The sequence below is a fragment of the Nicotiana tomentosiformis genome, chromosome 6 (assembly GCF_000390325.3).
Source record: "Nicotiana tomentosiformis chromosome 6, ASM39032v3, whole genome shotgun sequence".
Classification (NCBI taxonomy): Eukaryota; Viridiplantae; Streptophyta; class Magnoliopsida; order Solanales; family Solanaceae; genus Nicotiana; species Nicotiana tomentosiformis.
Window position 1 is genome coordinate 86,202,566 of NC_090817.1, and position 23,765 is coordinate 86,226,330.

At 38.2% G+C, this 23,765-nt stretch overlaps 1 protein-coding gene across 1 annotated transcript; it reads left to right on the forward strand.

Moving 5' to 3' along the window:
* On the forward strand, positions 1-23,515 carry LOC138894354 (uncharacterized). The gene is made up of 2 exons (XM_070179048.1): positions 1-405; positions 23,348-23,515. The coding sequence occupies exons 1-2, from the start codon at positions 1-3 to the stop codon at positions 23,513-23,515; spliced, it is 573 nt and encodes a 190-aa protein (XP_070035149.1).
* The last annotated feature ends 250 nt before the right edge of the window (positions 23,516-23,765 follow it).

Below are 23,765 nucleotides of genomic sequence, written 5' to 3' on the forward strand. Positions count from 1 at the left end.
ATGACAGCTTATGCCAAATTCTTGAAGGAGATCCTTACAAAGAAGAGGAAGAGAGAAGAGACCTCGGTGGTGAAGCTTATTGAGCATTGCAGTGCAATCTTGCAAAACAAACTCCCACAGAAGTGTGGAGATCCCGAGGATTTTACTATACCTTACTCTTTAGACACTATTAAATTTGATAAGTCTTTATGTGATTCTGGTGCCTCAATTACTCTAATGCCTTTGTGTATTTATAGGAAGTTGGAGAATGAGATTGGAGAGATAGGGTCAGTACCACTATCTTTGCAACTAGCTGATCAAACGACTCTAATACCCGAGGGGATAGTGGAAGATGTTTTAGTTCGGGTAGATAAGTTTGTCATTCCTGTAGACTTTATAGTGGTGAATATGGAGGAGAACAAGGAGGTCCCTCTCATCTTAGGAAGATCATTCTTAGCAACGGGCAGGGCGATTTTAGATATACACTAGAGAAGACTCATGTTGAGAGTGGGTGAGGAGACTGTGACTTTTGAGATGAATATAGAAACGGGGGTGAAAAAGGAGAAGCCAGTTGCAAGTATTGAGTAGAAGGTGAAAATTTCAAAAGAGAAGGCTCCACTGAGTGAGAAACAAAAGTGTGGGGTGTACCCCAAGAAGGCTGAAAAGAAGTTGTCTGCATGGATATGTGCTTTGGTTCGGGCGTGTGGAATGGAGCCCGACTTCGACTCAGACCCCGACTAGATATTCAGGGAAGTTTCCTTTATCTTATGTGTTTTAATTATGTATCATGGGGACATGCCACAACTTAAAGTGTGGGGTAGGGGGATAATTGTATGTTGTATGTATATGTGTTAGTTTTTGTTGTTTTAGTAGTTAGAGATAGAAAAAATTGGAAAACAAAGCATAAAAATTTGAAACATTTTTTATTTTTTCCGACGATGGATATCATTCGATAGGTTTCTTGAGGGATTAAAGTCGAAGAAAAAAGATAAAAAGATTATTTTTGTAGTTAGTGTAATAATTTTTCCTTGGTTTTTTTTGGTGTCGCGGTTCTATTCCATGGTTTTTTTTTAACCGGGTGTTGTCAGATTTTAGTTTTAGAAGTAGAAAACTTTGTGCTATGGTTTGAATTGAAGACAATGTCTCTTGACTTTATTATGCCGAGAGAATACTGATTACTTTAGTTGTGACACTTAGGCTCAGTTTTTAACTCTTGCATAAGCACCTTAAATTGTATGATCTTAACTTTGCTTAACTGTTTTAACTAGAGTGTCTTGATGATTCCAATATTGATTGAGTTATGTGCCATGTGTGTGTGAGGTTTCGGGTATTCTATGCATTGTATTTGATGTCTAGAACTTGCCCCGTGTGTTTGCAAAGAAAAATAATAGTTTTATTTTCTTGGAAGTGATATAGACATTTCTTTTTTGAGCCAGTTATATGCTTTTACCCACCTAATTATTATGTATCTTAGTTAACCCCGTTGAGCATGTAATCATGTTTCTTTGGTAACCACATTACAAGTCTTACCCAATTGTTTGAATTGATCATTTATTTGAACCTTTCACCACTCGTGAGCACTTAAAATTGTTATGAACTTTGTAAAAGTTGAAGTGCGGGGTGGTTGGTTTAGCTTTTGAGTGGAACTAATGAAATAAGGACAAAGGTGCATTGTATAAAAAATAAATAAGAGCCACTTGATTTTAAAAAAAAAAGTTAATGGTATGTTTGTGCAAAATATTCCATGATAGTGGTAAATATTGATGTAATTGTGCTTAAAGAAGTTAGGAGTTAATTTGTATTAATGTGAAGGTGGAGTTATGGTTTGACATAAGTGTGGGGTTTGAATAATGAAATGTATGTATTAAAGTGCTTAGGGAGGTATAGTCACTCTTATATCTAAATGTATCCTACTCGTCCTGCAACCTGTATTACAACCAATTAAAGTCCTACTTGATCCTTGACTGAATGGGCTCAATTAGTTGAGTAGTACACTACGGGCAAGCCTATGGTTCATGTTTTATCGCATATGAATGTTGTTTCTGAGAGTGAGTGAATTCTTTCTATCTTGAGTTCTGAATTGTTCTTAAATTTTATTGTTTATGGAACTACTCTCTAGTATTTTGTGAGAGCACTTGATTCATGAAGAAAAGGTAATGTCATTGACCTCTGTGTTAGAGTAAGTGAGCCGGTTATAAATAATGCATGGTGTTTTTGAGTCAAATTTTGAGGCTATGATGTTACGTTTTTGTGCTTAATCTATTTTAAATATTCTTGGTGTGATGAGTTATGAGAGTTGTTTAAAAAAGTCGTGTGTATATGAACTGCAGTTTGATTTCTTAAGGACGAGCAATGGTTTAAGTGTGGGGTGTTGATGGCAGGCTATAATTTCGTATTTTAGTCTCTTATTGCACTCTAATTTACTGTACTTTAATTGAGTTTGAGCTTTAATCGCTAGTGTTTTGCACTTATTGTGTGTTTTAGGCACTATAGGATTGATTCCGAGTGATGTAGATGTTATGGTGCTAATTCAAGTAATTTGGAGCTTTGCAGTCTGAGTAAAAGCCCAAGGGATTAAGCCGGGATCACGTTCAGGGGTCGAAAACCACGTCCGGGTATCAAAAAGTCAAGAAAAATTCGGACTCCGAGAAAACAACACTAGCGCGGCACGTGGGGGGCACGTGGTGCGCCGCGCCTGTGTAAAATGCCTACTGCCCGTCAGAAGCAACTCTCTGGAAATCCCCACTAATGCCCCGCATGGTGCATCGCCCCATGCGGCGTGCCTATGCAAGTTTTATAGAGTATTTGCCCTATCTCGTGCAGGAGAAGGTGTTTTCGTCTGGGCACGACCCTACTTGTATAAATACATGAAAAAATATTATTTTTTGTACTTTTGACACATCTAAGACCTAAGGAGGCTAAGGAGGAGTTGGAAAAGTAAAAGAACAAAGAATTCATAATTCAATCCTCACTCAAGACATGAGTTTGGATCATTTTATGTTTTCTTTTACTTTAAACATATTTGTGATGAATTACTCCATATCCATGGAGTAGTTCTCTTTAGGGTTTGATGGATTTGGTATATTGATATTTATTTGTGGATTACAACTCTAGTTTTTATGTATTGAATCATTTTGGATTTTTTAATCGGTGCATCTATATTCACTTGTTCATGTAATCGAGAGAGGCATAAACTGTGATATCTTTGCATTATATTTCATTGGTTGAATTTATTAATTCTTCTTAGTAATCGAAAGAGGCTAGTTGAATTGTTGATTAAACCAAGTTAGGAGGATAATCGAAATAGGGTCTCCTAAAGACCAATCCACTACGAATTCTTAAATATCTTCACCGAGCTTAACTTAGTTCATCTTGTGAGGTTGAGACTTAATCGATAGAGGAGTTTCTACTGAACGTTTGAACTAATAATTGAGTGAATTCGAGAGACTCACTTGAATATTAGAAGTGAATTAACTAGAGTTAAATCCCACACGTTTATCTTGCACCTTTCCAATCAATTCCTATTTCTCCCATTGATATCTTCCTTGCTTACTTTTGTTTCGAGTGTTATTCATCAATTAGCTTTAGAGTCTCGGTTATTTTAGTTTCTAATCACACAATTCTAAACTGTTAATTATCTTGGATATCAATCTAGCTACAAACTACGGTAATATTGTTTAACTCCAATCCATGTGGATACGATAATATATTATACTATATTCAACTAGCGAGCATATTTAAGTGTGTGTTTTGTGCTCACCTATCTTCTCCCATTGATAAACTTTTTTGCTTATTCCTAGCTTCGATTGTCATTAGTAAATAGCTTCAGACTCTTAGTTAATTTTAGTTAGAAATCATATAAATTTCAATTATTGATCATCTTGGATAGCAACCAAGCTAGAAACTACGAGATTATTGTTTAAATCCAATCCATGTGGATACAATATTATACTATACTATATTTGATTAGTGAGCATAATTTAAGTGTGTTTTTTGCGCTCGTCATACTCATGCTACGCTTCTGCACATTTTTGTGCAGATCCTGATATTCCGATTGTGCTGTTGAGAGTTGCATTTGTGCGGCGGGAGACTTCAAGGTATACTTGCTTGACGTTCGTAGGCCTCGGAGTCACTATCTTACTTCATTATGCTTCCTTTTAAAATGTAATTCAAAATAGTATTGTGTTTGGAAATTCTAGTGTGTTTTAGTAGTGCTTATGACTCCATACTACCGGTTTTGAGAAATGTATAACTATTGGCCGCTTGCGGCTATGCATGTCATTTAATAGTTTATGATAAATGATTAAATAGTTCAATTCTATTATTAAATCAGCATGTGTTAGGCTTACCTAGTCTTAGAGACTAGGTGCCATCGCGACATCCTAAGGTCAGAAATTGGGGTCGTGACAAGTTGGTATCAGAGCTATTCTAGTGTATTTTAGTAGTGCTTATGACTCCATACTACCGGTTTTGAGAAATGTATAACTATTGGCCGCTTGCGGCTATGCATGTCATTTAATAGTTTATGATAAATGATTAAATAGTTCAATTCTATTATTAAATCAGCATGTGTTAGGCTTACCTAGTCTTAGAGACTAGGTGCCATCGCGACATCCTAAGGTCAGAAATTGGGATCGTGACAAGTTGGTATCAGAGCTCTAGGTTCATAGGTGCTACGAGTCATAAGCAATTTTAGTAGAGTCTTGCGGATCGGTACGGAGACATCTGTACTTATCTTCGAGAGGCTACAGAACTATTAGGAACCACTTATTTCACTCTTTTTCGTGCGACATTGATTCAGCTTGAAGCATATATCTTATATACCTTTACATCCACTCGTATATGATGTAGCGTGCTCGATATCAGTTATGCTCTGATGGTTTATAATGCCGTGGATGGGCTACGAAGGGGCCATAGATGCTCGATCATTTACTCAAGGTATTGTCCAGACTAAGGACGCAGACGTGTTGGTAGATAGTCAGTTGTTCAAGTGTGGGATACAACTGGTTCATGTATCTGATTGGTGTTGTATGATCTTATGAAGGTTGGTAATGTGGCTCATCGGATGTTGTGCCCTATGACTCTGTTCTAAGTGGGGAAGTCTGCTATCGATGATCAGATTACATGGGCAAGTGTTACATTAGTCTTGGGTGTAAGATATATATGTAGTGTTGAGGGATTCCCCAGAATTGTACATGACTAAGATCTGAGATTTTCATGGGATGGTTTGTAACTTGCGGTATATTTATATCATTGCTAAATATACATTCTAGTATCAGAGAGGTTAGAGACGCATCTTCAGATTCACAGAAGGTCTCTTCAGAGTGGGTATCTCGGTTGCAGCATTGTTGGGTGCTCCAGAGGAAATACAGTGGTCTATGGGTTTTCGGACGACGTGGTTTGTGTTAGGGTCTTCTGCAACGAGCTTTGACTTAGGATCATTGTGTATCGATAAGGGAATATGTTAACCTGAATACAAGTCGAGGAGGATTAGAAGAAATAGGTCAGCTCGGTAGTGTTGGGTCAGCATAGCAACAAAGGTAACTGGTCTTTTGGTGTGGTAATGCTTCACCGGCATTCTATGGCAATACTCTTGGGTTTGACGGCTTGCGTGACTTGGTTGAGTTGGGGAAGTTCAGTTCTGATGGCTTTGTGACGTGCGGACTGGCCTCGAAGAGTTCTTGATAGTGTCGACCACAACTTGAACTAGATGTCTGCTACCGATATAAGGAACGTGTTACGTGTTATGATTTTCGCCTGGATGGGGTCATGGGTTCTAAACAACATGGACGATTTTAGATGTTTAGAAAAATGCTAGCATTATTTGATACCACCTAATAAGGGTGCGCACTCTAGAAGGCACACTATGTTTCGACTTGCGGATGCCTGACTGGTATAATGGTAATCGCCTGGTTGATTGACTGCTGATGTCGAAATTTTGCTTTGTGGCACAAAAGAATTATTGAAGTACTTCTCGTGGGCTGACCGTATGTGAGGAATGTGTTAGTTATTTGAGTAGTGTAGTTATTAATTATGATCGGATATTGAGATTCTAGTATTCTAGGGATTTGAAGACTAAGAGGGTTCTCGAGGCATATTGTTCCATGGTTGTGAACGGTAAAGGTATGTTAAGAGGTTGACAACTGATGGTATGTACTATAGATATGTTATTGTGGGCTTTTTAGAGGCTATCTACCTACTTCGGAAGGATGTAAATTGATTTGGGGGATACTAGTAGGTCTAATAAGGATGTGTGTTCTAAATCGGGTCAGATTTATCTACTCTGCACAATTATTATGGAGGGGTATGTTATCGGTTAGGGTGGATCACATTCGTGTTCTGATATGTCTCATGTGTTACTCTCCTCTGCTGCGATGGGTTGTTATATGTTGGTTATCTGCACACCGATGCAGTTATGTTTGGGCTTTGCAGCAAATTTGAGCGAGATTGCTCTTGGGGTGTTGAATGGTTGATTGTACCTTGGTTATGGTCTTCCTGTTTCTGGTATATAGTGATATCCATATCTCCATAGTTATGATAACACACTTCGTGTTTTTGATGTTGATATGCTTATGGTTATTGATTGTGAGTATCATGGATTGACGTATTCCATGTGGGCCGGTGTCGGATTGGGTCATGCATCGCAGCGGCATTATGCTAGGATATGATCCTTTGTGCTTATTTCATGTGTTTTGTTTCCTCTTGTGTGGTGGATTGATATCATTGCGCTTTATGGTGGTATCTGTTGAGCTGGCGGGATGGTTTCTTCATTTCCATTTTTCTTTCCATCATTGGGTATATCTGAGTTATTATTCGTTGGTGCATGGATTGCATAACATGTGACTCTAAGTAGGATTTGTGTGACAGGTCGGTCGAGTAGCTTGTACTGGATGAGGTGAGGTTATTGGGCCTGAAATGAGTGCCATCGGATTTGATTAAGGTATGTTTGCAAGAATTGTGTCACTAGTCGACTTAGATTTTGGCTATGGTTCTTATCGGGCAAGAGAGCTCCACGACTTGTTAATCTGATGGGTGGTTATGAGTTTCTATATATTTATTTCATCATTGGCAGTGTATGAAGGTTCAAAACAAGGTTTTAGTTGATATGAGGTTTGTTTCCGGTGTCGGGTTGGTTATCAAGCATCTATTCCGATCGAAAGTTATTGCTATGAGTATTTGAGTTATGTGGTATATCATGTGATTATGTATTGAGATATGGTTATGGATTGATATTGTTTGTTCAGAGTTATATGGTGCATAGATTCAAGAATCGGGTCATATAATGAGTTTCAGATGTTGAGGATTTGGGTTTTAAGGTTTATGGACTAAGGTTGAAGTAAGGATCCTCTCTTAGGTGGTGTTTTTCGGTTTATATGGATTGGGGTGACATGAGATCACCCATGGTTATGTGTATGGTGAGGTTATATGGCAATTTGATGGCTTTGGAACGACTCTTGGAACGTTCGAGGACGAACGTATATTTAAGTGGGGGAGAGTGTAACGACCCGACCGTTCGTTTTGAGCTTTAGCGTTCCATTCAGTGGTTTGAGACTTTGAGTAGCTTCATATTATGTATTATGACTTGCGTGTATGGTTGGTTTTGGTTTTCGAGCAGTTTGGGATTGATTTGGAAGAATGATTCTCGTTTTAGAAGCTTAAGTTGGAAGAGTTGATAAAGGTTTGACTTTTGGTTAAATGGACTCGAAATCAGGTTTTAATTATTCCAGTAAGTTTGTATGATGATTTTGGACATATCCACAAAGTTTGGTTAAATTCCGATGAGTTTTGGATAAGTTTGGATTATATAGTGATTTATTTCGGTTTCGAAGTTAATTTGAGCATAAAGGTTACCAAATTGAGCAAACAGCTTTTGATTCGTGTTTCGACTAAACCATTATATCCGTATCGTAATTTTGGAACCATAACAACTGAAATCATCAAGTTTCGACATCGTATGAGAAATTTATGGTCATTTTACTAAGAATTGGGTTGCCAGATTTTTCAGATTAATTACGAAATTGCAACTGAATTCGTATTTAAAAATCTTCACTATTTCCAAATATCGAAACCAACATATCTCCTTTATTATAAGGTCAAATGGCGCATATCTCCTTCATTATAAGGTCAAATGGAGTGATTCATAAGCCTAACTTGAGTGGAATTTCATGAGGAATATATTGGAGGCATCAAAAGCGAGTTTTGGGATCATTTGGCATAAGAAACGAGGCAGAATAAGTGGGCATTTTTGGCTATTGGTTCGGGCTTCACTCGGGTGTGCTTAGATTCGAAATCCAAAGTGGGCCCAACATTGACTTTTTGGGAAAAATATAAAGATCATAGCTTTATTTATTGTAATTGGTTCCTCTTGCATTGTTTGATGTTATTAATTCATTTTTGGTGAGATTTCAGCCGTGTGAAGGCGAATTTTAGGGGAAAAGCTATTTCAGAGGGTTGAGTTGGCCTAGTTGAGGTAAGTATCTTGCCTAACCTTATGGGGGGGGGAGGGGGAGGGGAGAACTACCCCTTAGGATTTGGGTTGATTGTGCTATTTGTGTTACGTGAAAGCCATGTACGCAAGGTGACGAATGGGTACATGACCGGTTTAGATTATCTAGACTCTTTCCATGCCTTTAATTGAATTGTCATAACATGTCATATCTCTCATTGTTAATCTACTCTTACATGCTCTATTTGACGTTGTTAGCACTTGTTCTACCTCTTACTTGTTAATTTGCTCTTATATGTTTTAGTTGAAGTTATTGCCTTCCTTATTGTCCTGTTACCTCTTAATTGTTGAATCACTTTTAATTGAAGTTGTTATTTTGTGGAAAATCATCTTGTTGAGTTATAGGTGTTGAAGTTGTAATAGCTGTTATCACATTGAGGCGAAGTTGTTAATTGTTGAGATACTTTTCCTTATTGAGAATTCTCATTCATTTTGTTATTATTGAAATTTTTGTACACATTGCGATTGAGCCATGGGATATTTTTGTGGAAATATTGGTATTGTTGACTTTGTGGTAAGTTGTGGCATATGGACACTTATGGTGCGAGTTGTGATTGTGTTGTGATATTGATACGCATGCGGCATTATAAGGTTAGGGTTTGATAAGAATGCGGTGAGGTAAGGTGGGCTTGATACGCGTGTTGCTAGTAGGGGAACTACTTGAAGCCACACGGTAAGATAAGGTGGGCTAAAACGCGTGTAGCTATTTCGAAAAAAATTAATTTCAAACTAAATGTAAGGCTCACGCAGTGATATAAGGAATGATTATGATTGAAATTGTGAAATGTGAATACGAGGCAGTACCTCGGTTGTGATTTTTATTGTACATTTCATGTTGGAGCAACTTGTTTATTTGAACGGTCATTGTTCTTCCTTCAATAATTCATCCGCATTTTGATTGTGTTTGGTTATTCGTTGTTATCTTGGTATTGGAACGATTGTGGTTTCTTATGTGAGTCATGTATTCTACGTGATTTGTTGTGTTGCTTTAACATGCCAATCTATGCCTCCGTTATAACTTGCTGAATTGATTGTCAGTGTAGATTAATTTGCGTGGAGTCACTGTATCTTATTATGTTGAGTTGTTGGTAATATAATGGTTTAAATAAAAGAATTATTAACATGCTTTATTCTATATGCCTCTTAAGATAGAACTCGTTATCTCACTCGGTACCTTATTATTCTAAATGGTTATCGCACTTTCACTATAATGGGGTTTTCAAATTATACTTATCACCCTATTAGATGTTTACCTTATTTGAAATTTTTTTTTTTTTTCCTTAACAAATTCTATATATAATTCATTAATTTAACTTATGTTTTGCTTTGTTTTAAAATGATACTTTTACTCAATTTTATTGATTTCTAAACTAAACCCATCTTATACTCTGTTTCGTACAAATTGTATATTATTTTACTTTACTGATTTCTAAAATAAACTCATTATTTCATTTGACACCTTACTTTATTCAAGATTATTATTATGTTTTATGGTATTTAAATATATCTTTCATTCATCTAAATTAATGTTTATCACGGTTGCAAAGTACATGGTAGCACGTGGGCTTTGCCGTGCGAAGGTGATTGTTATTGTGGGCACGAGGTGCCATATGTGTAAGATTTAAAAATTGTGGTCCATGAATTTCAGTTTATGAGGTGTGGTGCCTCGGGGTAATTTTTGTTGTAAGTCCATGCATTGGGAGCGATTTGATTATTTGAGTTGCCATCTATTTTTCCTTATTTGAGTTCATTTACATCTCATCGGTGTTCTGATTATGTTGTTTCTTTATTACTTGTTTACTACTTGCTGCCATTTATGTTTCTATTACTTCATTGTTGGTTGTAAAACAATAAGTTTTTCGCCGTTGTGTCAGGACCCAAAATCCCACCGCAGGCGTCGTGATAGAACCTAGTCTCTATGAATAGGTAAGCCGATTACTAACAATGATTAAGCTAGTTTTAACAATGATAATTTGAAATAGAGTTTAATATGAATACCGAAATAAAAGCGAAATAAGCCTACGCGACAATAATCATAACAACCTCCCACGGCTAGGTAATACAGAGTCACGAACTCTAGTTGAATACATGGAAAGATCTCAAAGCTCGAATATAATACTATTCAAATAAAAAGCTGACAGTATAATTAAAGGAAAGGACTCCAAGGTACTGTGACGACCAAGCAGTTCTACCTTGAATCCTCGTGATCAATAAGCTAACTCCGCCCGAGTCCGATATCTGCACAAAAATGTGCAGAAGTGTAGTATGCATACACCATGATCGGTACGCAGTAAGTATCAAGACTAACCTCGATGGAGTAGTGACGAGGTACAAGTTAAGATACCTACTAGTCAAAATAACAGGTGCAGTATAGAAGTATAAAGTTAATAATGAAAGTAGGATTCAGTAAATGGCAACAAGAATCAACATAATATTTATACAGTAAAGTAATACGAATACCGTGAAAGTACCATTGAAACCAAAGAAAGAAAAATAATAACTAACAATTAAGTCAAGCCGTTCTAGCACAAGTTTCGCAACGAAATTACTCCGAGATACCTCACCTCATAGTCACAAGTCAGGGGTCTCAACCCACCATCATATGTTCACGGCACCTTGTGCCCACATTTCAAATCACAACCGAATGGACAATACACGTGCCAATATCTCAATCCGCCTGGCATGATCACAGGCTCACAATCATAATCCGCCCGCCATGGTCACATGCCTGATATCAACAAGAAAGTAGATAATACAAGAATACATGGGCATGATCAGCAAATGTCAAGTTTCATACTCCTGAACTAGGATAAGTGGCATGCTACGGTGTATGCTTGTGCGAGTGTACTATTACAACCCAAGTCAACGAGTAATATCAAAGACGTCGAGTAGCTCATCGAAGCAACATAACAAGTCACGCAAGGTGTATGACATACACAAGAAAAAACACACCATCACACGAATATTACCAACAAAATGCCCCCAGGCCATCACACATCATCCCTGACATTTGTCACCCTTATCTCTTTGATAGCCATTCGTATCACTCCGATAGCCACCTATATCACTCCGCCCTAACAATATCATTAGCCACCTGTATCACTCCATATAATAGCCACCCTTATCACTCCGCCCGGATAATACACAATAGCCACCCTATCACTCCGCACAATCAACAATAGTGAGATTCCACCTTTATGCCCCGCATAACAACAACGGTGAAATTCCACCCTTATACTCTGCATAACAATAATGGTGAAATACCACCTTTATACTCCGCATAATAATAACCAATCCACACAATAATTTACATGTGCTACATCACAACAACATGACATATCTACTCGTACCACAGGTGCCCATAGGCCACAACCTTTCTAAAAGAACCAACAATATCAATATTTCCACAACAAATAGCCCACGGCTCAAACACAATGTGTATAGAATCTCAATAATAACAAAATGAACGAGAAACTAACTCAACTATGAACAACACTCCCTTTAAACATGACTTCAATTAAAATAGATTAATGATTTTCAATAACTTCAACTTCAATTAATTTCTTAAGGATAAACTCGATAATGAAGATATTTCCATGAAATGACAAACTTCAGATTCTAGCGTATGGAATAGGCTAACAATGAAAGATATGGCACGAACTAGAAACAACGCCAAAATGCAAGAGAATAACCCGGCAACAGTAAGGATATCATGTAACAACAATTTCAATTAAGTGTAACTTAACAATAAAGGAAGTCGCATAATGATAAAAGAGGTAACACCTTCAAATAAAGCATATAAGAGTAAACTTGACAAGTAAAGGGTGTAACATGTAACAATAACTTCAAATAAAGCATGCGAAAGTAAACAAGACAATTAAAAGATATAATATGTACTAACAATCCCAAATTAATACATGAAAGAAGCCTAAGAGTCTAAACCGGTCAATTTTCACATATAAGCCCGAGTATGCACTCGTCACCTCGTGTACACGACTTTCATATAACACAAATAGCACAAACTCCAATCCTAAGGGGTAAGTCCCCTCCACAAAGTTAGGCAATATACTTACATCAAATAAGCTAAATCGATACTCTAAAATGACCTTCTCATGTAAAACAACCTCCGGACTGCTCAAATCTAGCCAAAATAACTTAATATCATAAATAATAAGCATAGAAAACAATTTCGGATAATAAAGCTTCGATCTTTAATGAAAAGTAAAAAGTCAACCCAAAAGGTTAACCCCGGGTCCACACCTCAGAATCTAACAAAACTTACAAAATCTGATAATCCATTCAATTACGAGTCCAACAATACTAATTTCATCCAATTCCGACTTTGAATCGATGTTCAAACCCCAATTATTCTCTTTAGAAAAGTTTTTTATAAAACCCTTAATGCTCCAATCAAAATATGGATTAATTCACAAATTAACTACTGGAATCATGTTAAAAAATAAAAATTGAGATTAAATACTGACCCCCATGAAAATACGAGAAGAACGCCGCGAAAATCACCTCAATCAGAGCTCTAGAACTCAAGATATGCTCAAAATACCAAAAGAACGCAGTCTGATTTTTTTTATACATATGCATTTTCGTTTTTGTGCCCCAAAAACCGCACCTGCACATTTCCAACTGTCATTTCTGCTTTTGCGGACCATTTTTCGCACCTGTGGGGTGGCAGATGCGGCCCAACTTCACATCTGCGAAGCACCAACACCAGCCCTCTTCTCCGACACTAAAATGAGCATAACTCTCTCATACGATGTCTAAATTCGACAATTCATTTTTTCTATGGCTCCGTAATTAATGTTTTAATAAAAATAAAAATTGGAGCGCATTTGCTTAATGTGGTACCATTTATGCTTTAAGAAATGATGTCAAAACATAAAAAACGAGCGCAACACAACCCAAACCTATCCTAAACTCACCGGAGCCGCTCGGGACCCCGTCCAAACCTACCAACAAGTTCCAAAACATAACATGGACCTGCTTGAGGCCTCAAATCACATCAAAAAATATCAAAACTACGAATCGCACCTCAAATGGAACTTATTAACTTTCAACTTTAACAAGAATAATATCAAATCAACCCATAATGACGTCAAATTTTGCATGCAAGTCCCAAATTACACAACAGAGCTATACCAACTCTCGGAATCGAAATCTGAATCTGATATAAACAAGGTCAACTCCCGGTCAAACCTCTCAACCTTCCAAACCTTCAACTTTCTAACTTTCGCCAAAATGCACCAAATCAACCTACGGAGCTCCAAATCCAAATACGGGCATACACCTAAGTCCAAAATCACCAAACGAATCTATTGGAATCATCAAAATACCATTCCGGAGTCGTCTATACAAAACCCAAACTCCGGTCAACTCTTTTCACTTAAGCTTCTAAAACAAAACTTGTCCTTCCAAATCAATCCCGTATCATCCGTAAATCAAACTCAAACCACACACGCAAGTCATAATATATAATACGAAGCTACTCGAGACCTTAAGCCACCGAACGGAGTGCTAATTCTCAAAATGACCGGCCATGTCGTTACACATTGGTCTTACGTTGATGTTCTTTCCATTATTATCTTTTGTATATCTTGAACAAGTTTCTATATCTAGTAGGTGTCTTGACCTGGCCTCGTCACTACTCTACCAAGGTTAGGCTTGATACTTACTAGGTACCGTTGTGGTGTACTCATCCTATATTTTTGCATATTTTTGTGCAGATCCACGTATTTTGATTGTGCTGCTGAGAGTTGCTTTTGCGCGGCGGGAGACTTCAAGGTATACCTGATTGAGGTTCGTAGGCCTCGGAGTTACCATCTTACTTCATTATGCTACTGTTAAATTGTAATTCAAAATAGTATTGTGTTTAGAAATTCTAGTGTGTTTTAGTAGTGCTTATGACTCCGTACTACCGGTTTTGAGAAATGTATAACTATTGGCCGCTTGCGGCTATGTATGTCAACTAATGGTTTATGATAAATGATTAAATAGTTCAATTCTGTTATTAAATTGGCATGTGTTAGGCTTACCTAGTCTTAGAGACTAGGTGCCATCACGACATCCTAAGGTGGAAAATTGGGGTCGTGACACTTTCACTACGACTTGAACTCTTATTTGGTGTGCTGTTATCTTTCAAAAAATATTTATACTTTGAAATTCCAATTTCTAAAAGTTTATAAATATTTCAATAATTATTATCTTTATAATGATGTAAGTGAAGATATTATCCCTAATTTAAATATCACTTTAATCGGCTATTTAAAAATTTAAATGATTCTTTAGCTGGTGAAACTTTATTTTAGTATGGCTCCATTTTGAGTTTATTGATATCTCTACCCACAAATTTTGAATACCTTATATATAGAGATTTTTTGTTCTTTCAATCATTAAATGTTAAATTAGTTGATTGTTATTCTATAACATTGCATATATTATCTTAAAATTGCCAAGTAGTTTATTTTTTGACCCCATACTTGGCTTAACCTCAATGCAAACTACTCAAATTGCATTTAAATTTATATTCAAATATCATATCAGTTTGTTAGCAATAGTAATTTTTTAAAAACGACACACAATGTAAATTACAAAAAATATTATAAGATATTCTTATCTTATAATCTATGTATTTGAGTTGAAAGAAATATTGGAAATCGATGAGATCAGCTTGCAGATTTTTTTATACTCAACAAATATGAAATAGAAGAAGAAATTTAAGTTGGAAGTTCGGAGTTGATTCGGAAGGAAAATTCTCAATTCGGAAGTTTTAAATTGGAAGAGTTGACCAAGGTTTGACTTTTGAGTAAATGACATCGAAATTGCGATCGGAAGATTTCAATAGGTTTGTATGGTGATTTCGGACATGGGCATATGTTCGGGTTAAGTATCGGGTGGTTCTGGAACATTTTGGCGCTTATTATAAAAAGTGACATTTTGAAAGTTAAAAAATTTCCTAAGTTTCACTTGAAGAGGATTTTGGTGATATCTATGTCCGTTCGGGGTTCTGAGCCTTGAAAAAGGTTTGTATCGTGATTTCTGACTTGCACGTAAAGTTTGGCATCATTCCAGAATGTTTAAATGTATTTCGGATGCGCTCGTCGAAGTTTAAAAGTTTAAATAAAGGTTTCGATCGACGAATTATAGTTTTGATGTTGTTTTATCTGATTTGAGGCCTTGAGCAGGTTTGTATTATGATTTGGGACTTGTTGGTGTTATTGGACGGGGTCCAAGGGATCTCGGGTGTGTTTTGGGATGGTTTCGGACCATTTTCCCTTATTTTGTGATTGCTAATTTCTGGTGTCAGGGGAGATCATCGCGATCACGTAAACAGGCTCGCAATCACGTAGTGTTGATTGGGAGCTGCCGAAGTTGTTCTTTGCGATCGCGTATAGTGGCTCGCGATCGCGTACTTTGTGCAGATGGTTCATCGATTTCGCGTAGTGAGGATCGTGAACGCCATGGTGGCCTAGTTTGGAGGCTAGCTCTTCGCGGTCGCGTGGGTAAGTTTGCGATCATGGAAGGAATGGATGAGGGGCTGGCAGGTTTGGTCTACACATTCGCGGAGATGAAGTCGCGTTCACGATGGCTTTGGGTAGGAGAACGCGACTTCGTCTCCGCGAGCGGGACTTATATTGTTGAGATAGCATGTGGCCTTTGGGGGTATTTTAACGGATAATAGTTGTTAAAGGATTTCAAAATCTATTGTTCCTCATTTTATTGATCATGTTGTATTTTATGCCTATTTATGATCTCTGCATTTTATTTATTTGACCACTATTAAGTGTTGATATCGACCCCTCGTCACTACTTCTCTGGGGTTAGGCTAGATACTTACTGGGTACGCGTCGATTTACGTACTCATGCTACACTTCTACACTAAACGTACATTATCTGACAGGTTCATTGATGGTCATCTTAGCATGTAGGCGCAGCTGCTGAGGGGACTTTATGGTGACCTGTATTCTAGGCGACGCACTACAGCTCTCTGTAATGACCCGGACGGTCGTTTTGAGAATTAAAGTCCCGCTCAGTGGCATAAGGTCTTGAGCAGCTTCGTATTATGTGTTATGACTTGCGTGCGTGGCCGAATTCAGTTACCGGATGATTCTAGTCAATTTGGAAGAAGGATTCTAGTTTTGGAAGCTTAAGCGGTAAGAGTTGACCGGAATTTGGCTTTTGTGTAAGCGACTACGGAATGGAATTTTGATGATTCCAACAGCTTCGTATGGTGATTTTGGACTTAGGCATGTATTCGAATTTGGATTCGGAGGTCCGTAGGGTAATTTGAAGCTTTGTTATCCGGAATAGTTTCTTATGAGTTTTATTTATGCTTTGAAGTTATTTTGGCTAGATTTGAGCCATCCTGAGGTTATTTCACTCGAGAAGTTCATTTTAGAGTAACAGTCTATCTTCTTTGAGGTAAGTATCATGCCTAACTTCGTTTGGGGGAACTACCCCTTAGGATTTGAGTCTTCTATGCTAATTGTATCATGTAAAGTCCGTGTACGTGAGGTGACGAGTACGTGCCCGGGCTTATTCATGGAAAGTTGAACTTTTAGGGCTCTTAGGTCCTTATGTTCACTAGATATGAAGTTGTTTTTCCATGATTGAGTTCCCTATTTACTAGTTTCACCTCTATGTGTTTTAATTGGAATTAATTGCTTCATGATCCACCCTTATTGCCTATTTGACTCTTATGTGCCTTAACCGAAGTTGTGACCTCTTCTATCACCATGCTATCCATCTCTAATCGTTTTCCTTATTTTAAATTACAATTATCTCTTCTGTAATTGTTCGTCCTTAATTGAGGTTATGATTATCTTTCCGTTGCGTACCCTTAATTGAAGTTATCGTATCTCTTTTGTAATGCTCAACTCTAAAACAAGTTTAGTTATCCTATATCTTAGTTGACTTATCTTTATTTGGAATTATTGACTTGTGATATCACCCTTGTTGTTGAATTGTACTTTGTGGAATCGTTGTTGCATTTCATTTCTCCCTTGTTGAGCTATTCTTATTGTCACTAGTATTCTCTATTGTGTTTGTTCTTTATGAACTCGTTCTACCATTTCTTTGTGATCAAAAGATTTTGAGTTGGGTTACTTGCCATACTTTTGTTTTATTGTCATTGTTGTTGTTTTATTCAGTATTGTGTAGCACGAGGTTTCTGTCGTGCAGTTATTATTATGATGCACGAAGTCTCTGCCGTGCGTGTGTTATTGTGTTGCACGAGGTTTCTGCAGTTCTATTGTTAATATTGATATGTGCACATACGGCGTGACAAGGTAGGCTATATATGTGGGTTGCACATGTGGCGAGACAAGGTGGGAATATTATTATGCACGTGTGGTGAGACAAGGCGGGCATTTACTTATTTATTGCGCATGTGGCGAGACAAGGTGGGCTATGTCATGGATTGATCTGTGATGGACTGGGGGAGTTCTTGTGGTTGATATTTGTGTAGCGGCATACCTACCTGTGCGAGTTTTTATCTTGTGAAAATTTGAGGGGAACATTCTTACGTGCTGTCCATTTCTCTATACTTACTAGTTGGCCTGAACTGTGTTAGAACACTTGCACAAGCATACACATAGTTAATCACTCCTATCGGTTTAAGAAGATGATTTTTGAGTATTTATACACACCCTCATCTACTTGCCTTCTATGTGAGAGTGGTTCTATTGGCACGTGAGTCGTCCGTGCAGTTACCAGTTGAAATAATGGCACAATATGTCAAGTGTTTAGGGTTCACAAAGTGGGACTCGTGACTTGTGAATATTTTGAGGTATGGTACCTCGTGGAGATTATTGGATAAAACCTGATGTGAAAGTGGTTATTCTCATCTAGTTGCTACCTGCCCTTCTTTAAATTGTGTTCACCGGATTTAGACTGTGTTCAGCTTATTTTACTGTGTTATTACTTGTTGTGTTCTGCTGCTAATTGTTGTTTCTATTTCTTATTGCAAGTACTATATTATCGTTGTCATTATGCGTAGCTTTATAGATATATCGTATTCTATTAGTTCTATATTATACTCGCTCAGGTTATTTAGTCCAGTAGGTGTCTTGACTGTTCCTCGTCAATACTTCACTGAGGTTAGTCTTGATACTTACTGGGTACCATTGTGGTGTACTCATACTACGCTCCTGCACCATTTTTGTGCAGATCCAGATACTTTCGGAGTCAGTCAATCGTTAGCTAGCTGTACGGATCTCGCTGGGGAGACTCAAGGTAAACATGTTGCTGCGTTCGCAGGCTTCGGAGTCACCCTCTAATTTTGTATTTGCACTATTTTACCTCTATTTCGAAATAGTTATATTTGTAGGCTTCTTAGCAAAATCAGTAGAGCTTATGACTTGTACTACCGGTTTTGAGATTGTAAATTTGTATAGAGATTTCTATTTTGAAATTGTCAGATGTTTGTTCAATATTGTTGTTATTTCAGTTAATGTTAGGCTTACCTAGTCCCTAAGACTAGGTGCCATCACGACACCCAACAGAGGGGAATTTGTGTCGCAACACTCTCAAAGTCTCCATCTTGATTATTTACTTAATCCTGTCTATTTCTTTTTACGTTCCAGACATAATATTGTACTATTTTGTACTCCTTAGTATATGTTCATGCACTTGTGACACCGGGTTTTGGGATACTCCACTAGTTGTTTATGGTTCGGCTTGATATTCTAATCTTTTATTTTACTTCTTATTAATGTTTTAAGCTTTTATGATCTTTAAATGTATTGAATTCCTTTCTTAATAAAACCTATTATTTCAAAAATAATAAAAATGAATAATTGAATTGATAATTCATCGTTGGCTTGCCTAAGGGTGACGTTGGGCGCCATCACGAACTATATTTTGAATTGGGTCGTGACATCTTGGTATCAGAGCACTAAGTTCACTTGGGTATCACGAGTCATGAGCAAATCTAGTAAAGCCATGCGGATCGGTACGGAGATGTCTGTACTTATCTTTGAGAGGTTACAGTGCTGTTAGGAGCACTTCCCTTCTTGATTCCTCATCGGGCGGTTTGGTTCCATTGAAGCTTATGCCTTCATTTCCTTCCAACTCATTCTTATACGATGTTGAGCGCTCGATATCAATTGGGCATCAAGGAGTTGTAGTGGTACTGAAGATGTGGTGCGGGATGTTTTCCCTGCATATTTGAGAGAGCTATTATCGTCCTTATGGAAGGGTGTTCAGTTGTTTCTGCCCAGTGTTAGTGTTGCCTACAATTTCAAGGTTATGCATAGTGTGTTATTATGTTCATGCGTTATTATCGCGCAGTATTGGTGTAAATAGTAGAGTGCTTATGTATGTGTCGCGGCAGTGAATGGACCAAAAGGAGGATTTCTTGGTTCATGGTTTAGAGGTTCAGCAATTAATTCCAGCTGAGGAAAGGCAATGGGATTTTGGATGTTCAGGCCTTGGTTGGTGGAGTAGCGATACTTGATATTTTTTAGCGTGGTGGAGTTCTCATTGTGGTGTGGTGTCGTCGTTCTTGTTGGGGCACATTAAGGCCCGTCAGTGTTATGGTCTTCTTGATTTTCCTTCGGGGTAGGGTGTTGTTAAATGGTGCCTAAGAAGCGGTTGTCTGTAATAATTCGGCCGGTCGTTTTGGGTATTTTAGCCCCAATCCCCTATTTAGTGCCTCCTCTATGTTGTATTATTATTATTATTATTATGTGACTTACCGGGGGTGTTTGGTTTTGGTTCGGATAAGTTTCGGAGTGAAATGGGATACCTAGTTTCTAAATTGGAGCTTTAACTTGAATGAGTTGATTGTAGTTAGACTTTTATGTAGACGACTTCGGAATGGAGTTTTGACGGTTCAGATAGCTCCGTATGGTGATTTTGGACTTAGGATCATGTCCGGATGTTGATTTGGAGGTCCGTAGGTCGTTTCGGCTTGAATTGGTGAAAGTTAAGAAGTTGAAGGTCTGGAAGGTTAGAAAGTTTGATCGGGATTTGACTTTATTGATATCGGGCTGGATTTCGATTCTAAAAGTTGGAATAGGTTCGTCATGTCATTTATGACTTGTGTGCAAAATTTGAAGTCAATCGGAGTTGTTTTGGTATGAATCAACATTAGTTTTGGAATTCGAAAGTTTATAGTTTCATAGGCTTGAATTGGGTTGCGATTCGTAGAATCGATATTGTTTGATGTGATTTTTGGCCTCGAGTAGGTTCGTTATGTGTTTAGGAACTTGTTGGTATATTCGGACGGGGGCCCAGGTGTGATTCGGATTGAGTCCGGAACAAAATTGGACTTAGCTCATTTCTGAAGTTTCCAACCTTTTGGTGGCATCGCACATGCGGAAGGATTGGCCGCAGGTGCGGACTCAAAAATGTGAGTGGTGAAGCGCAGGAGCGAAATGAGTCAGCCAGGTCTGGACTCACAGGAACGAACACCTGGGCACATGTGCGTCTCCACAGGAGCGTACAATGCCTTCGTAGAAGCAGAATTTGGTGAGTAGCCTTGTGTGTGACCGCAAATGCGGTCATTTCTCAGCAGAAGCAGGCTCGCAGGTGTGAGCTATTGTCCGCAGAAGCAAAATCTTTGAAGTTAAGTTGGAACCGCACCTGCGATGGATTTTTCGCAGGTACGGCGTCGCAGGTATGGCATCGCAGGTGCGACCCCAGGACCGCAGAAGTGAGGAACGCTGGGCAGAAAAGGGGTCTACGAGGGTTTGAGTTTCATAATCCATTTTTGGACCTAGAGAGCTCGGTTTGAAGGAAATCACTCGGGTAAGAAATCCTAACTCTATTTTGGTTAAATTACACGAATCTATCGTTAATTTCATCATTTAATTAGTGATTTGAGTTGGACATTTGAGGAAAAATTGTGAGAAACTTCTTAGGCTAAAATTTGGGGATTTGAAAGGCGAATTGAGGTCGGATTTGAGTAATTCTTATATGGTTGGACTCGTTATCGAATGGGTGTTCGGATTTTGTAATTTTTGTTTCTGAGATGCGGGCCCGAGTTGACTTTTTATTTCTTTGTAAAGATCGTAACTTTATTATTCGAAATTATTTCCTATAGTTTATATTTATGGTATGAAGTTGATTTGGCTAGATTCGAGCCGTTCGGAGTTGGATAATCGAGGGAAAGGTTTACTAGTGGATTGAATTAGCATGTTTTGATGTAAGTCCCTTACCTAACTTTGTGGGGGGAATTACCCCTTAGGATTGGTGTTCTTTTTGTGATAATTGTGATGTGTAGAAGCCGTGTACGCAAGGTGACGAGTGTGTACAGGGGCTAAATGTGGAAAATTACCCATTTTAGCTATGTAGATTTCTTTCATGCCTTAATTGAGTTATCTTAACATGTTATCTTCATCATCATTAGTCCATTTTCATATGCTCTACTTGTCTTATCTCTTACTTATTAATTGCTCTACATGTTTAGTTGAAGTTCTTATTTCCTTTATTCCATATTCATTATTTAACCGTTGAATTCTTTACTTGAAGGGGTTATTCTTGGGATATCTTGTTGTTGGAAGTGGCATTGAGTTATAAAGTTCGTGATTCACATTGAGGCAAAGTTTTAAGTTGTGAAATACTATTCTTGTTGAGTTATTCACTTCGGGTTGTCATTGTTGATACTCTTGTGCATATTGTGATTGAGCCACGGGCTACTTATTGCGAAAATACTATTGTTGTTAATTTCTTGGCAAGTTGTGATATTGGGCACTTGAGGTGCGATTTGTAATATGTTGTGATATTGATATGCATACAGCGGTATAAGGTTTTGGGGTTGAAACGCATGTCGTGAGATAGGGTGGGCTTGACACACGTGTTGCTAGTAGGGGAACTACTTGAAGCCACGCGGCGTGATAAGGTGGGCTAAAACGGAGGAAGCTATTTCGTGAAAAATGATTTTCAAAACTAAATGAAAGGCTCCCGCGGTAATATAAAGAAAGATTGTGGATTATTTTTGTGATTTGAGACTACGAGGCGGTACCTCGGTAGTGACTCTTGTTGGTACTTCTCTATTACTTCACTTGTGTTTGGTTGTTTTGTTTCCTTGACTTAACATTTCTTGTTATCTTCCGTGATGCATTATGTGCCTTGATTATGTGTAGTTAATTTGGCATATTCCTTACTTGTTTCATTTCCATTGCTATTATTATTGCACCGTCAAATTACTCATTTTGTCTCTTATTTATTCCAGTAGGGCCTTGACCTGACCTCGTCACTACTCTACCGAGGTTAGGCTTGGTACTTACTAGGTACTATTGTGGTGTACGCATGCTACACTTCTGCACATCTTTTGTGCAGATACAGGTACCTCCTACCAGTCCAGGCATCAATGAGTTGAGTTCGTACTTGGAGACTTCAAGGTACACCTGTCGGTGTCCAAAGGCCTCGGAGTCACCCTCTATCTATTTCTATATCTTCCTTCTTTTATTAGATACACTTGTATAGGGATGATTATGACACTGTTGTAGAGCTTGTGACTCGATATCACTAGGTTTTGGGAAAATTGTATATGTTGAGTTGTGGAGTTTTCTTTATTAAAATTGTTGAGTATTTGAGAGTTTATTTGTTATTTCACTTATATTTTGCATATTTGTTAGGCTTACCTAGTCTTAGAGACTAAGTGCCATCACGACATCCTACAGAGGGAAATTAGGGTCGTGAGAAGTTGGTATCAGAGCTCTCGGTTCATAGGTGTTATGAGTCACAAGCAATTTTAGTAGAGTCTCGCGGTTCGGTACAGAGACGTTTGTACTTATCTTCGGGAGGCTATAGAACTGTTAGGAAAAGCTTCACTTCTTTGATTACTTATTGTGCGAATTTGTTGACTTCGAAATTCTTAATCTCTATCTTTCTACTCTCTCACAGATGGTGAGGACACGCATAGCTGAATCTGATGATCAGACACCCATGCTCCCTGCTAAAGCCGCAAGAGGCTGGAGTCGAGGCAGAGGCCGAGGATGGGCACGTGGTGTAACAAGAGCACCTTCCCGAGCTGCTACAGAGAAGCCACCAGTAGCTCCAGTTGGAGGGTAGGCACCTGAGACGCCTGTTACTACCCCTGCACTTCAAGAGACTCTCACCTAGTTTTGAGTATGTTTGGAACTCTATCTCAGGCGGTGTTGATTCCACTTGCTCCTGCCACATCTTAGGCTGGGGGAGGAGAACTGACTCCCGCCGCCCGTACCCCAGAGCAACAGGTTTAGGTTGATCAGGTCACAGAGGGCATACCAGTGTAGCCGGTTGTCCTAGTTCAGCCCAAGGTTAGGGCGCCAACTTCTGAGGG